Here is a 13,784-nt window from a genome sequence, read left to right as displayed (position 1 = left end):
GATGGATGGCTAAAAATGTACTTACTTACAGAATATCTACCAATATCTACTTATTTATTGCCTCTAAAATGAACGTGAGCTGATTAGAAATGAAGAAAACAAATTTATTTTTAAGAAAAAATTAAATCTGTAGAAGGTACCATAGAGTAAAGGATGACTCACGTTAGACCGCGCCGAGCCTGGGCCGAGGCGTCCGACATGTCATTTTCTATGACGGCTGATCGGTGATCACGTGGTGCTTTCCATAGAAAACGAAGCGCCGGAAGCTCCGGCCCGGCCCCGACCCGGCCCCGGCCCGATCTAGCGTGAGTCATCCTTAATGGTGTTGGTTGAAAGGGAAATTGTACCTAACTAGACATAACCAACGCCATAAAGGGCAAGTACCTAATTATTATTCCATAATCTTTGATTCATGGTCTCACCGCTAATTAGCTTATACGCATTCTTCGACGCATCACTATCGCAAAACAAAAGGTCATATGTCACCATGAAACTCTATAGAGATACGTCGTTTTGTTTCGAAACGGGAGTCCAAGGGTGGGTATTATGTACATTTCCTTGTTGTAGACAATGCGTAGGGTCATTGTCAGATTTTTGTTCTCAATGCTTGACGAACGCATCGTTGCATGATCGAACCGTTACTTTAATATTTTTGTTTATGTTTAAATAGTGATAAATTTAAACACGACCGAAGGGAGTGTTTGAAATCGACACGAGTTGCGAATTACCTATTCGCACGTGTATCGTACGTTTTACAGTAGGTCCATATGGCCCTTTCAATTTCGACAGGCACGGAAAGTGCTTATTCTCGCACTCGTGTGGGAAAGTAGCACCCTGTAAAATATTTAATTTAAAAGTCGTTTAAAATATTTTTACACAATTTTTAATCGTGGCTGAATGCCATATTGGGGGCTGTGCCTTCGATTCCTAATTTCTTTATTTCAGTTACATGCAAAAACCTACAGCTAAGGATGCCAAAACGCTTATGCGGTAGGGACAATACATACATCAGAATCAAACATAGTCTAAAGATTAAAACATTAAAACAAAACAAAAACAATCAGATAAGGTCAGGTTAAATCAACAAACATTACACATAAATTAAATTAAATGCAACAGAGGAGAGGATGTCAAACTTAAACTTACACAAATATACATAAAATATACAAAAATGCCATTATTCATTCGTCAAACACACATTAATATAATTTAAGAATTTTCTAGTGAAGACACCGACACTATCGTAGTACTAATACTAATGCACCAATCAGCGTACTTGATCTTCAAGGTCATATCAAAACCAGTTCAAACCCGTTACAAATGGTTAAATGGTTAAACAATTCAGTGTGCTCCGGGCTTCGAACCTAGATCCGCTAGTTCCAAGTCCATATCCGACACCGGATATCCCCGCTATAATCGCGCGCACGTTTTTCAACCACTTTAAATTCATGACCACCCATAGACCTTAAGTCGACGCAATAAAGTTCATGAAGCATTAAAAATCACTTCGTAATACACCCGAATAGGGTTCACTTCACTGTATTTGTAAATTCATAACCACCCATAGACCTTATGTCGACGTAATACAGTTTAGAAAACGTCAAAATTACTCGTCGTAATAGTCCCCTAATAGGGTTGTCACTTTCGCCGGTAATCGATAGTTATATTGCATCACACGTATTGTATTAACGGTTAAGTAATTGGTTTATTATTATATGTTAAACAGTACGTGAGGGTATATTGTGCTAAAAGATGCAAAAGTGTAAACATATCTTTGACGTCGACTGTACCTATAGTTTGACAAGAAATTGTTAGAAAATTATTGAGGGCGCCACTTCCCACGTAACTGTCATATTTTTGATATTTTATGTCGCACTATAACGGGATTAACTACTCGTACCTAATCCTTAACAAACATGATTTTTTTGCGTAATGGTACAGAACCCTTCGAGCGCGAGTCCGACTCATATTCAATTTTTTTAAGGTTGTTTTTTCGTAACAAAGTGGATTGATTTGCCAAAAAAGTTTAGACACAAATACGTTCGAATTTTAAAAAGCCTTATTGAGATGTCACTCACTAACGAGGCTCTTGGAAAGTGTGGCGAATATCCATTGTATGAACTGTGTCGTGCGTCGTTCACCATACAATAATATGCACATACACACATGTCATAGATTACTTATACGCTAGATGAAGTAGGTGTAATCAAAATCAAAAGTAGCGTATGTATGTAATAGCGCATGCGTACGCGTCAAAACATTTTTCAAAACTTTTCTCTAATATAACTTAAGAGCTTACGGACTTAAGAGCTTAGGGGCTATTCAAAAATTAAGTCATTGGATGACGGTAGCATGAAGTAGGAGGAAATGGGGTCATTTGAAGCATGATTTTTGGATGATTATAGGGGGGGGGGGGGGTCCAAAATCGTCAAAAATCGATGACGTAATTTATGGACAGCCCCTTATATCTTTACATGAGCAGTTAGACTGTGACAGAACGGGAGCTGTAAAGATATAGGTATATATGTATATTTGGAAACGTATTCCAGGATGGCAGATAGGTACTTTTGGCGCGTTAGCACAACCAATTGAAACAGGCTGTACTTATACGTATTATCCTTAGTAAAAGTACCTAATACGTGTATCCCAAAATATTGTATTTTAATCGAAAATTCTACACATATTTCTGTAAAACCAAAGGCTAACGTACGATAATCCCTACTAATATTTTCACACGACGAAACAGGAGCTGAGTTTTAAATATTTTAGGTAAATATAGCCGTCTCGCTAACGAAAGCGGCACCTAAAAGTAGTGCGATAAGGACGAGGCGAAAAATCCTGCGTAAAAATCTCAAAAATCGAGGTTTCGTACTCCTCTGTTTCCTCCTCCAAAACTTAACCAATCGTTACCAAATTTGGAAATCTAAATGATTATGAAATTATCTGTGTCGGAACGTTTTGCTTTTTTGGCTAATTGATATCAGTTTTGAATGCCACGCCTCTCATTGCGGCATAGTCAATTAGGCCATTTTGGCCATTTTTGAAGGGCTCTAGCGCCTTAAAAAACAAAAATATCAAAAAAAGCAAAACGGTCCGACACAGATATTGACAATATTAATCTGTGTTGAAAAAATCATTGCTCTAGCTTCAAAAACCACGGAGGAAAACGAGGAGTACGTTTGTATGGAGAAATGACCACTCCCGTTGGCTCTTAAACCGCTGAACCGATTTGAATGAGATTTGGTATGGAGACAGGGTAGTTTCTATCAATCATTATCATTCAAAGTCGCGGGCAGACGCTAGTGCGGAATATAAGCAAAATAATCTATGATATACATACACTATACAGTACCATGTGAGAGTTCGGCGGTCGGCTGGTTCGTATGTTGTCAACCTTTTGTCAACGCAATAATGGAAACGACATTAGCAGAACAGTGAAATTGCGGTTTGTATACAAAATGCAAGCGGATTTCAACAATTTGTATTAATACTAAGGTAGTTAATACATTTTAAACCTAAATACCTTAATAAGGTTGTGATATCCCGTCAACTGTAATCCCGTTGCCACGGAGATTTTTGGGTTATACTGAGCAACTTTTGTTATGAGGCCAACCCCTAATCGCGAAAAAAAAAATACCCTCTCATGGAAAATGGACCAGCCAAAATGTACGAAACAGCCAATATTTTTTTTCGCGATTTTGGGGTTAGTCCCATAGTAAGCCCTGGCAACGGGAATGTAGTTCTTTTTAGCCACCCTGTATAAAAACTGTTGGAGCACAGTTACCCAATGTATGTAATCAAAAGTATTATTAGCTTAGCACTCCTGCATACATATTTGTATACAGGGGTGCCTAGCTAATCGTTTTGCTGACTACAATAAATACCTCAAGTACCTCATACTACGCTCACGATACAATGTCAGTATAGTTAGGATTGTTAGGAAGTTACATAACGCGCCTACTATTCATAAAGATAAAGCCTAGGCAGCATGATTTCTCTTGGGACATTGACCGTCGTACTGTTTCCGGTAACGACATGTAGCCCAGTGAGATACGGTTGCGCAAAAAAAAAGTTTTTTTTTATTGTAACTACATACTACATACCTGTGGGCGCAGCACGGTTCCATTTTTATCGTCTATCACTATGCGCGTCCCTTTCGCACTTACATACTTGTTAGAACATGACAGGCATGGTGACAAGGGATAAAAACGCGACCGTGCTACGCCGCCTGGTACTTAACACAAAAATACGTTGACAAAAATGTTGACTGCAGCGTATATTGTTGATAATTTTATTAATTTTAACAAATGTTTGCATTTCTGTGTCAAATCTAAATTAGACTAATTTGAAGAAAGTTTGACTTTAGTTAAATGATTAAAGTTTTAATGACATTTTGTAAAAAATATTTAAGTTGGAAAATATTCCTAAATTTTTTTCACTTTCACCGTATAATTTACGCTTTCCAGTATAAGCACGGATTCTACAATCATTCTACCTGGGGGCCGATTTTTGAAATTCGACCACTCGATTTCGTGTATTTCGTTAAATGATATCTCCACTACTAGGCGTTTAAATTCTACTAATAGAATTGAAATCGAGTGGTCAATACCACTAGATTCCAAATTTTGATCGCTCGTATTTAAAAAATTAGCATGTCGCCGTTTTCCACCGATTTTCGAGTGACGAAATCGAACGATCGAAATTCAAAAATCGGCCCCTGGAAGTTGGTTAAAACATAATCAGATCGATTTTTTTTAAACTATGTGATATTTTGTCACCAGTCAGTAATAAAAGCGCAACGAAAGAAAATGTATATTTGTAAAACCACTAAATCCGTAGATATAAAGAATGAAACACGCCTTGATTTGCTAGAAAGATACAGTAATATCTAAAGGTTTTAAGCGACCTAAAAACAAAAATATATTTTCATAAAAATCTTAGGTAAAAAAAAATTGTTATACATTTTTACATGTAAATAAGTGCTGGTAGGCATATTACTATGTCAAAACGCATACTCGTATCTATCCATTACACTAAAATAAATAGTTGCTTATAGATATTTAAAGTTTTTTTTTTTCAATTTGTCATATGTACTATAGTTCGTTTTTTAGCATTAGAAAAAGACTACGCGATCTTGACGTGTCTTTTAATTGAAAACCCCCTTTTTAAAAATCAGTAACTATTACTTATGAAAGCAAAATAATGTAAATAATCGTGCACGATTCATAATTGTTAGTAACACGACCATTTTTGCCGACTAGTCGCCGACTAATCGCCGACTACAAATGTGGCCGGATAGTCGGCTTTCCCGACTAGTCGGTGACTAGTCGGTACATCCCTATTTGTTACATATTTGCCGTGATTTATTTTTCAAAAGCGTTTTTCAATAAATAGACACGTAAAGATTGTTTACCTTTTTTCTAATGCTAAAAAAACGAACTATAGATATTTAAAGTTTTTTTTTTCAATTTGCCATACTAGCGGCCTATCGGCCCATGAAATGACTGGACTAAGAGTGCAAAATAATAACATGCGACTATAGATTACCTAGTGGTAGTTTCACTTCCACATCTAGTTTAGATTACTATGGACAAAAAGAATAGATAGTATAGAGGGGTCCTGTCATTGTAAATGTTGTAGTCACTGTAAATTTACTGCCATCTATCGACACACGACTAAAACTCAAAATGAAAACGTATAAAGTTATCAAAAAATGTATATATATGGATAAATGATTTTATTATTTTTATATCATTTTGATCCATGTTCATTCACTGATATCTATGTGTTAAAATTGTTAAATATGAAACGGTGTCGTCACGCCATCTAGCCGAGGATAGGCTAAAGGTGTGTGCGCCATCTATTCGAGAATGACTTTTGCTTGAATTCCGAGGCACGTTTTTTCCTTAGACTTTATTCGTCTTATACGAAGTTACATATGTCTTTGCTATGGACTACTATAATCTAAAAGGAGACCTATGTAGAGACGGTATTAGGGTAAGGTTTATTTATCTATACGTTAGTAAATACGTACCTACATGTAGGTATATTGAGAAATTTCACATGTAGGCCACCAAACGAAGGAAATGGAAATATAGCATATATTAGCTCACCAATCAGGGGAAATAATTCGTGTAATAAGCGACTTTTGGCAATTAATGCCAATATGCCCTATTTTATATAGGTTGCCCTATTATATATTTTATAAAGACGCCAGTTTTCCCGATCGTTTTTGATCCATGCCCACGATGATTTACCCTCAAATATCGGGAAAGCGGGGTATTCTGGCAACACCGGCCGTTTGTCACTCTCCCATGAACTCGGACGTGCGCTGCATGCGTGCGCGCACCGTTACTCACGTGCGCGAGCGCCAACACAACACAGCGCAGGTCATCGCAGCGGCTCCGTTTTAAACTTATATTCTGGCCGAAAGGTGTCGTGGGTTCCGGGGCAAACTGCCGAATTCGACACAAGAGCAGCCGATGCAACGGAGCCAAGCCGTTTTGTCGACTAAATAGTGTTTAGTTTTAAGTTTATAAAGTGCATAATATATGTATGTTAGTCTGTAAGGTATTTGTAATATGGGCCTTGTATCTAAATAAAAATAAATAAACAATGCTTTACCTATACGACCTCCTAGCCTAAAATAGCCTAAAGATGTATGGTCTCACCGGAACGTTCCTTTGGCTTCTGCAATAGTCGCGGTAGTGACCCTGCCTACGAAGCAGGAGGTCCCGGATTCGAATCCTGGTAAGGGCATTTATTTGTGTGTTCATCAAATATTTGCTCCTGAGTAATGGATGTTTTCTATGTATATAAGTATTTCTATATGTGTATATTATTATATCGTCGTCTAGTACCCACAACACAAGCCTGAGCTTACCGTGGGACTTAGTCAATCTGTGTAAGAATGTCCTATAATATAAAAAAAAAAATCACGAATCGCTTTAAATGTAGTGGTCCCTCTGTACTTTATTCTGTGCTAACGATATAGATAACAATCACTTTCTGCCGTTAGCGGTCGCTGGTCGTACCGAATGCGACCGCGAGGCTTATTCTGATTGGAAAATTATGAATTTTGATCTGGATTTGTTATGGATATCTGTCATTGCTTGACACGTCAAAAGTGACGTATCTGTTTGAAGAAATGTCACTTTTGAATCTGATAGACAATATCCATATCAAATTCATAACCCGTTATTGGAATCAGAATGCGCCTCCGGGAATTCTATTGAGTCGCTGTTTTTGGAAGAGTGAGTCGCTCGATGACTGTCGGAGATTCGCGAGTGAAGATATTCGTTAGCGCACGATAATTTGCGAAAATTCTACGAACATTTGCGGTCAAAGCAAGCATAAAGGATTTATAAAATACAAGGTACCTCTACCTACCAACATGCTGAAATACCTTTGATATCAAGAGTCACACTCACACAAAGCTAGCCGCCGCGCCGCCATACAATCACAGATAAGGATGATTCACGTTAGAACGGCCCGGGTCCGGACTGAGTCTACAATAGTCTGCATAATCTATATAGAAAGCATCACGTGATCACCGGTCACCTGTCATAGAAAACGAAGTGTCGGACGCCTCGGCCCCTTCTAATAGCGTTAAGGGGCCCACTGATTAACAGTCCGCCGGACGGTATCGGCCTGTCAGTTAGAACAAAATTTTGACAGTTCCGAACAACTCATAGGCCGATACTGTCCAGCGGACTATTAATCAGTGGGCCCCTTTAGTCATTCTTAACCATAGAGTAAAGGGGCCCACAGATTATCAGTTCGCCGGACGATATCAGCCTGTCAGTTGTTCGGAGCTGTCAAATTTTGCGTTTAACTGACAGGCCGATATCGTCCGGCGGACTGGTAACCAGTGGGCCCCTCTATATAAGTAGAGAAAGAGTGGTAACTCAACAAGACAAGTAACAAGTTTTCGTTCGCCGAGACATCTATTGTCAACTAGCAGTACTGATAAATTCCGCTACATGACGCTAGATGTCGACTACGAAATAACGCGCCTTTTGGTTAGAAAACTGATGTATGGAGTTACCACTTTTTCTTTACTTAATATTACTCAATGTCCTTAACGCTCTCATTTTTATAACGACATTCTGAGAAATAACATGAACATTTGACAGTTATTAACCCAGACGAATTCTAGGTGTTTTTTTTACTAGGAAAGACTGTTATTTTTTATTGAATTGAAATATATTTGTTTCAGAGAACGCACAGTACGGTGCTCATCGGTCCTAATCGGAGCCCTAGGAGTATCCCTGATCACCCTCGCAGTGTACACGGCTGTGTTAGTGCTTACGGAGCACTGGAGCCCTAGGCCTTGCGTCAGTGAGGAATGTGTTGGGACCGGTAAGTACCAAACTAGAATAACTATAGGGACCCTAATCTGGGCCCTGGGTGTCTTCCTGATAGCCCTCGCAGTTTACACCGCTGTCTTAGTTCTGACGGAGCACTGGAGCCCTATGCCTTGTGTCAGCGCAGAGTGCGTTGGGACCGGTACTATGCTCGCATATCAAACACCCAGGGGACAGACCTGGGAGACATTATAGGTGGGTCAAAGAACCCACAGTACCTACCTACGGTACTCATCAGTCTTAATCGGGGCCCTAGGAGTTCCTGATCATCCTCGTAATGTACACCGCCGTAGGCCTTGTGGGCATTACTGGAGCTCTAGACCTTGGTTCAGAAATCGCAAAGCGTCTGGTTGACGTAACTGGTGACCGAAGAGCTGGCGGCTACCTCAGCGATTGAAATCAATGTAAATTTCATTAAAGTTAAATACTTAGTAGGGAATTAGGGATAGGAAAGAATAAGTACCTACCTAAATAGGCTGAGTTAACGCAACAATACGGCATTTTTTCAGTACAAGGTCCCTGCTGTGGACAAAAGAATGAAAGTTAACGTTCCACACTTTTATAGCACGTACGTTCTTTTAATTTGAGTCTCAAATACTGAAAAAATATTAGCGTAATATAAAAATATAACGTAAATATTAGCTTTTAATCCTCTTAGCTTTGCGATGTCTACAGAAAAGACGTAAACTAGTTTACCATACAATAAAATGTGTATGACCCACTGGTCATATCATCATACAACGCATCTGAATAATTAAGAAAACTGCCCGCATATAAAACAGATAAATTATCACAAGAATAACAAATTAAAAATCCATTAAAATACCCCGCCGGCATAATAGTGACAGTTCCACAATTAATTCTGACGTAATAATATTTATTTATGCGTTTTTTTCATACCTACGCATCGATTTCCTTTAATTTGAATAAACGATTCCTTTTAAAGCGAAATGATGAGATAAATGCATATACTTGTGTCATCACCAACATAGTTTAATACTGAGGCATGCCATCCAACCATCGCACTTTGAACTAGTTTATAATTATTTTAATTCTCATATTAAATCCACACGCATAGAGAAACTGCGCCATTTTCGCGGGAAAATGATACAATTACATCAATTATAGAAGGATTTTAATACAGCAAGGTCGGAATTTAATGTAAATATGCATATAGTATAGATATAGGTGCCACGTGGTAGAATATATTACTACATCTAGAGGATGAATCAAAATTGTTACGCCGTTCTTATTATGTAAATGAATCCATGTAACACTTAGGTCCCTAAGTATCTACGTAGTAATATCTACTGTATGCATAAGTAATATTTTTTAAATACTACCTACGTAATTAAATAGGTAGATTAAATTAGAATATATTAGATTCATTTATTTTTCATTGAATATGTAAGTACATGATATTTTACATGTCAAAATAAAATGCATTCACAAAAAGATCGTCGCAACACAACATCAATTAAAGAATAATAATCTAAAAAATAGGTAATCTCAATAATAATAATTTTAAAACACTTTTATTGTAATTTTACAATAGAAAACTTTTAGTTGAGTATCGATAGAATGGTCTACTACATAGACGTACATTACTTGAAGTAGGTAAATAAGTAAACAACACAGCAAAAATCTTTTGTTATTTACCAATTTTTTTTCGTTGCATTTTTAAATATTACATTTATAAAAAATTTAAGTGATAATCTTCCAAAAACTGTCTACAAATGTTTTACGTGACAGCTAGTACCTATACTATTCCATATAAAAATTAACTTTAATTAATATGGACCACAATTCGACGCGAGAGGTACCTAGTATATATATAATATTATTCAGCAAAATTATATTAAATACTTATCTTTATTCCGTAAATAAATGTAGTTTCTTTCTTTCTATCTAATACCTTTAAACGATAAATTCTTGTTTATTTATATCTATATTAATAAACGCGAGCCGCTTTGACGGAAAAACCAAAATAAATTATGCTCAATCGAAAGAGCTTGAAAAAATATCACTTTTGAATCGAGAACATATATCCGCAAAATTCGTATTGTCGCGTATTTTGCATTTAAAAGTGAAAAAAATTCGACAAACAATACTAAAGGCTCAATTTGTTGGTTGACATTTGACAGCTATGCGTTGCGTTTAGAAACTGCAAACATGCTTACAAGTTAGGTTGGTCGTTTTTTTTTTAATAAAAAGCAAGACGAATATTACTGTTTATTTGATGACTTTCCGGTATGTATAATGGTTATTATTTGCATTAAGTTTCGTTTCATATGGATATGTATACCGGTATAATTATTACATAAATTTGTTTTTAAGCCAGAACGTGCGATAGTCTGTTACGGCTTTTAAGACGATAGCAACACTGCCTAGACGTCAACGACGGCTGTTATTCGAAAATACTTTATCCGGTACTCCAGACGTGATAAAAACCTGTTAAATAGTGTATTGTGTGTGTTAACAATAAAAAATAGTCACCGAACATAATGCAAAGTGCAAACGCCATCGTAACGTAACGAGATTTGAACTTCAAAGCGTTCCATGGGTGTATTGTGTTTAGTATAAACATCGGTCTCTCAGTTGTATTTTAATATTTCAGAATGATTCCAAATATTCTTACATGTCAAGACACTACTAGCTACCTGGAAATGCAAGTGAAAGCAACCTTGAAGCAGCTGTGATAAACTAATAAGTGAGCGAGATGAAAATGACGTTGTTCAAAGAAACTTTGAGTTAAGTGCCAGCTGACTGTAACTCACTCTAATTAAGTACATTGCCAGTGTGAAACAGTGCAAAAAGCTACAGTGTATTGTGGACATATTTAATAACTGTGCTTTAGACTATGAATCAAATTTGAGGTGTATCGGTGAATTGGAAAGTCAACTGCATAAAGCTAATAAGTTATCTCCGGAGTCAATGTAAGTTGAATATAAGATTAAATATAATAAGATATATAGATAGTATATATGTCGCAGTCAAAAGTGTGAACTGGTCAAAAGAACTTTTAACCGACAAAAACAGGCAAAACTGCTTTTGACTGAGCATGTTGGTCAAAAGTAGTTTTACCTGAAAATCATTGGTTAATAGTAATTGTGTTGTGACTGTTACTATCAGTCAAAAGTACTCGCAGAGATAGGTAGGTTAGGGTTATTTTTTTGCTACGCCCAAAAAACGAAACTGTTCCCAGAGATAGGTAGGTTAGGGTTATTTTTTTTTTGCTACGCCCTAAAAACGAAACTGCTGCCAGAAATAGGTATGATTTTCAGGTAAAACTACTTTTGACCAACATGCTCAGTCAAAAGCAGTTTTGTCTGTTTTTGTCGGTTAAAAGTTCTTTGGCCAGTTCACACTTTTGACTGCAACAGGTTGGGCTGGACATATGGCAAGGGAAGGTAAAGATAAGTGGGATAGAGAGGAAGCGGAATGGTATCCTAGAGATGGAAAAAGGAGAGAAGGGAGACCAATAATGAGGTGGTTGGATGACATAAAGAAGCATGCGGGACCTAATTGGATAGGGACGGCAAGGGATAGAGAGCTGTGGAGAGAGCTGGGGAGGCCTATGCCAAGAAGGCAGACTGAAATAATTATTAAAAAGCAATGACATAAAAATTATTTAATAAAGTTACTAAGGAAAAAATATTGAAACTAATTGATATAAATGAAATGTGAATTTATTTAAATGTAATATGTGCTGAAATTTAATTTTTTGGTCAATAAAGGCTATTCTATTCTATTCTAATTTGACAGGTGACAACAAAAAAAATATTAATACCTGCTAAAATTTCAGAGTCATAGTGAAGCGTAGTACATAGTACCAAAACAAGGTTGATTTTTAGGGTTCTGTAGCCAAAGGGTAAAAACGGGACCCCTATTACGAGGACTCCAATATGTTATTAGATCAAAACAAATTATTTCCAGAAAATATTTAATTTAGGCTTAGGGATGGCGAGGCTCCATAAGCCTTCAGTAAGTAGTGCATAAGTATACTTGGAAAAATTCGACCTATGCCGCCGTGGGTGGCCCGGTGGCAGAATGGCACAGGCACCTGCTGCAATAGCAGAGGACGCTGCTTTGATACCAGCCTAGGGCACTGGAGGCCTTGGTCACTTTTTAGGGTTGCGTACCCATAGGGTAAAAACGGGACCCTATTAAATATTAAGACTCTGCTGTCCGTCTGTCTGTCACCAGGATGTATCTCAAGATCTCATGAACCGTGATAACTAGATTAACTAGACAGTTTCAATTTTCACAAATGATGTATTTCTGTTGCCGCTATAACAACAAATACTAAAAACAAATTAAAGAAATATTTAAGCGGGGCCAATGCAATGCTAGGCTGGATATGACTGATGAAATGAGTAAATTTTTATTAATATGTTTTAATATGACATGTTGGTGGCAAACAAGCATACAAGGCTGTTAATGCCGATGGTAAGTGGGAGTTTAGACTAGACCTCTGCTTCTCCAAGGGACTCACATTGCTGACCGAGTAAATTTTTATTAATATGTTTTAATATGACATGTTGGTGGCAAACAAGAATACAAGGCTGTTAATGCCGATGGTAAGTGGGGGTTTAGACTAGACCTCTGCTTCTCCAAGGGACTCACATTGCTGACCGGTTACAAATCTATTACACTCATACTAGGGTTCCGTACCTGAAGGGTAACTAAAAAACGGGAACCTATTAGCGATTCCGACTCGCACTTGGCCGGTTTTTCTTAGTAGGTATATGACATTTATTTAAGTTTTACTTCATTGTCCGTCTGTCTGTCTGTCTGTCACCAGGCTGTATCTCATGAACCGTGATAGGCCTAGGCAGTTGAAATTTTCACAGATGATGTATTTCTGTTACCGCTATAACAACAAATACTAAAAAGTATGGAACCCTTCGTGCGCGAGCACTTGCCCGGTTTTTCATATAAAACGCTCAGGCCCGGCTCTGAAATCGCGCCGGTGTGACGGAACCTTTATTTCAGTTTACTCCACTGTCCCTCTGTCACCAGGCTGTATCTCATGAACCGTGATAGCTAGACAGTTGAAATTTTCACACATGATGTATTTCTGTTGCCGCTATAACAACAAATATTAAAAAGTGTTCCGTTCTTGATGGGTGAGTCCGACTCGCACTTAGTCAGTTTTTTTTTTGTAAACGAATTTAATATTAACAGATAGGCATTAATATTAAAGAATGAAATAGTAGTGATAATTTCCTTACTTTCACTTTAGTGCCATGAAGGGTAGGTACAAAAGGGTTCCCTCTTTTGAGATTGGAAAGTGGGCTAGGTTATAAATGCGGCTTTCACAGAACCGATCTGCGACCAGAAAAGTGGGTCAGGTTAGAACTGTGATCCTTATAGAACCAAACTGCAACCAGAAGTAAGTTAGGTTAGAACTGCGAC

The 13,784-nt window shown here is 37.4% G+C and overlaps 1 protein-coding gene across 3 annotated transcripts in view; it reads left to right on the top strand.

Moving 5' to 3' along the window:
* Positions 1–13,784, top strand: part of LOC134806391 (neprilysin-4-like) — a 68,024-nt gene that overhangs the window by 40,741 nt on the left and 13,499 nt on the right. For 2 of the 3 annotated variants that reach the window (XM_063779643.1, XM_063779642.1), the window contains exon 3: positions 8,219–8,361. In XM_063779643.1, coding sequence (XP_063635713.1) covers positions 8,219–8,361 — 143 coding nt within the window. Of the gene's footprint in view, positions 1–8,218; positions 8,362–8,398; positions 8,509–13,784 lie in introns of those variants that run through there. The other variant, XM_063779644.1, reaches the window with a different exon arrangement.

Source organism: Cydia splendana, chromosome 3 (assembly GCF_910591565.1).
Source record: "Cydia splendana chromosome 3, ilCydSple1.2, whole genome shotgun sequence".
Taxonomy (NCBI): Eukaryota; Metazoa; Arthropoda; class Insecta; order Lepidoptera; family Tortricidae; genus Cydia; species Cydia splendana.
The sequence above is the reverse complement of the archived record's forward strand: the minus strand, read 5'-3'. Positions and strand labels throughout refer to the sequence as shown.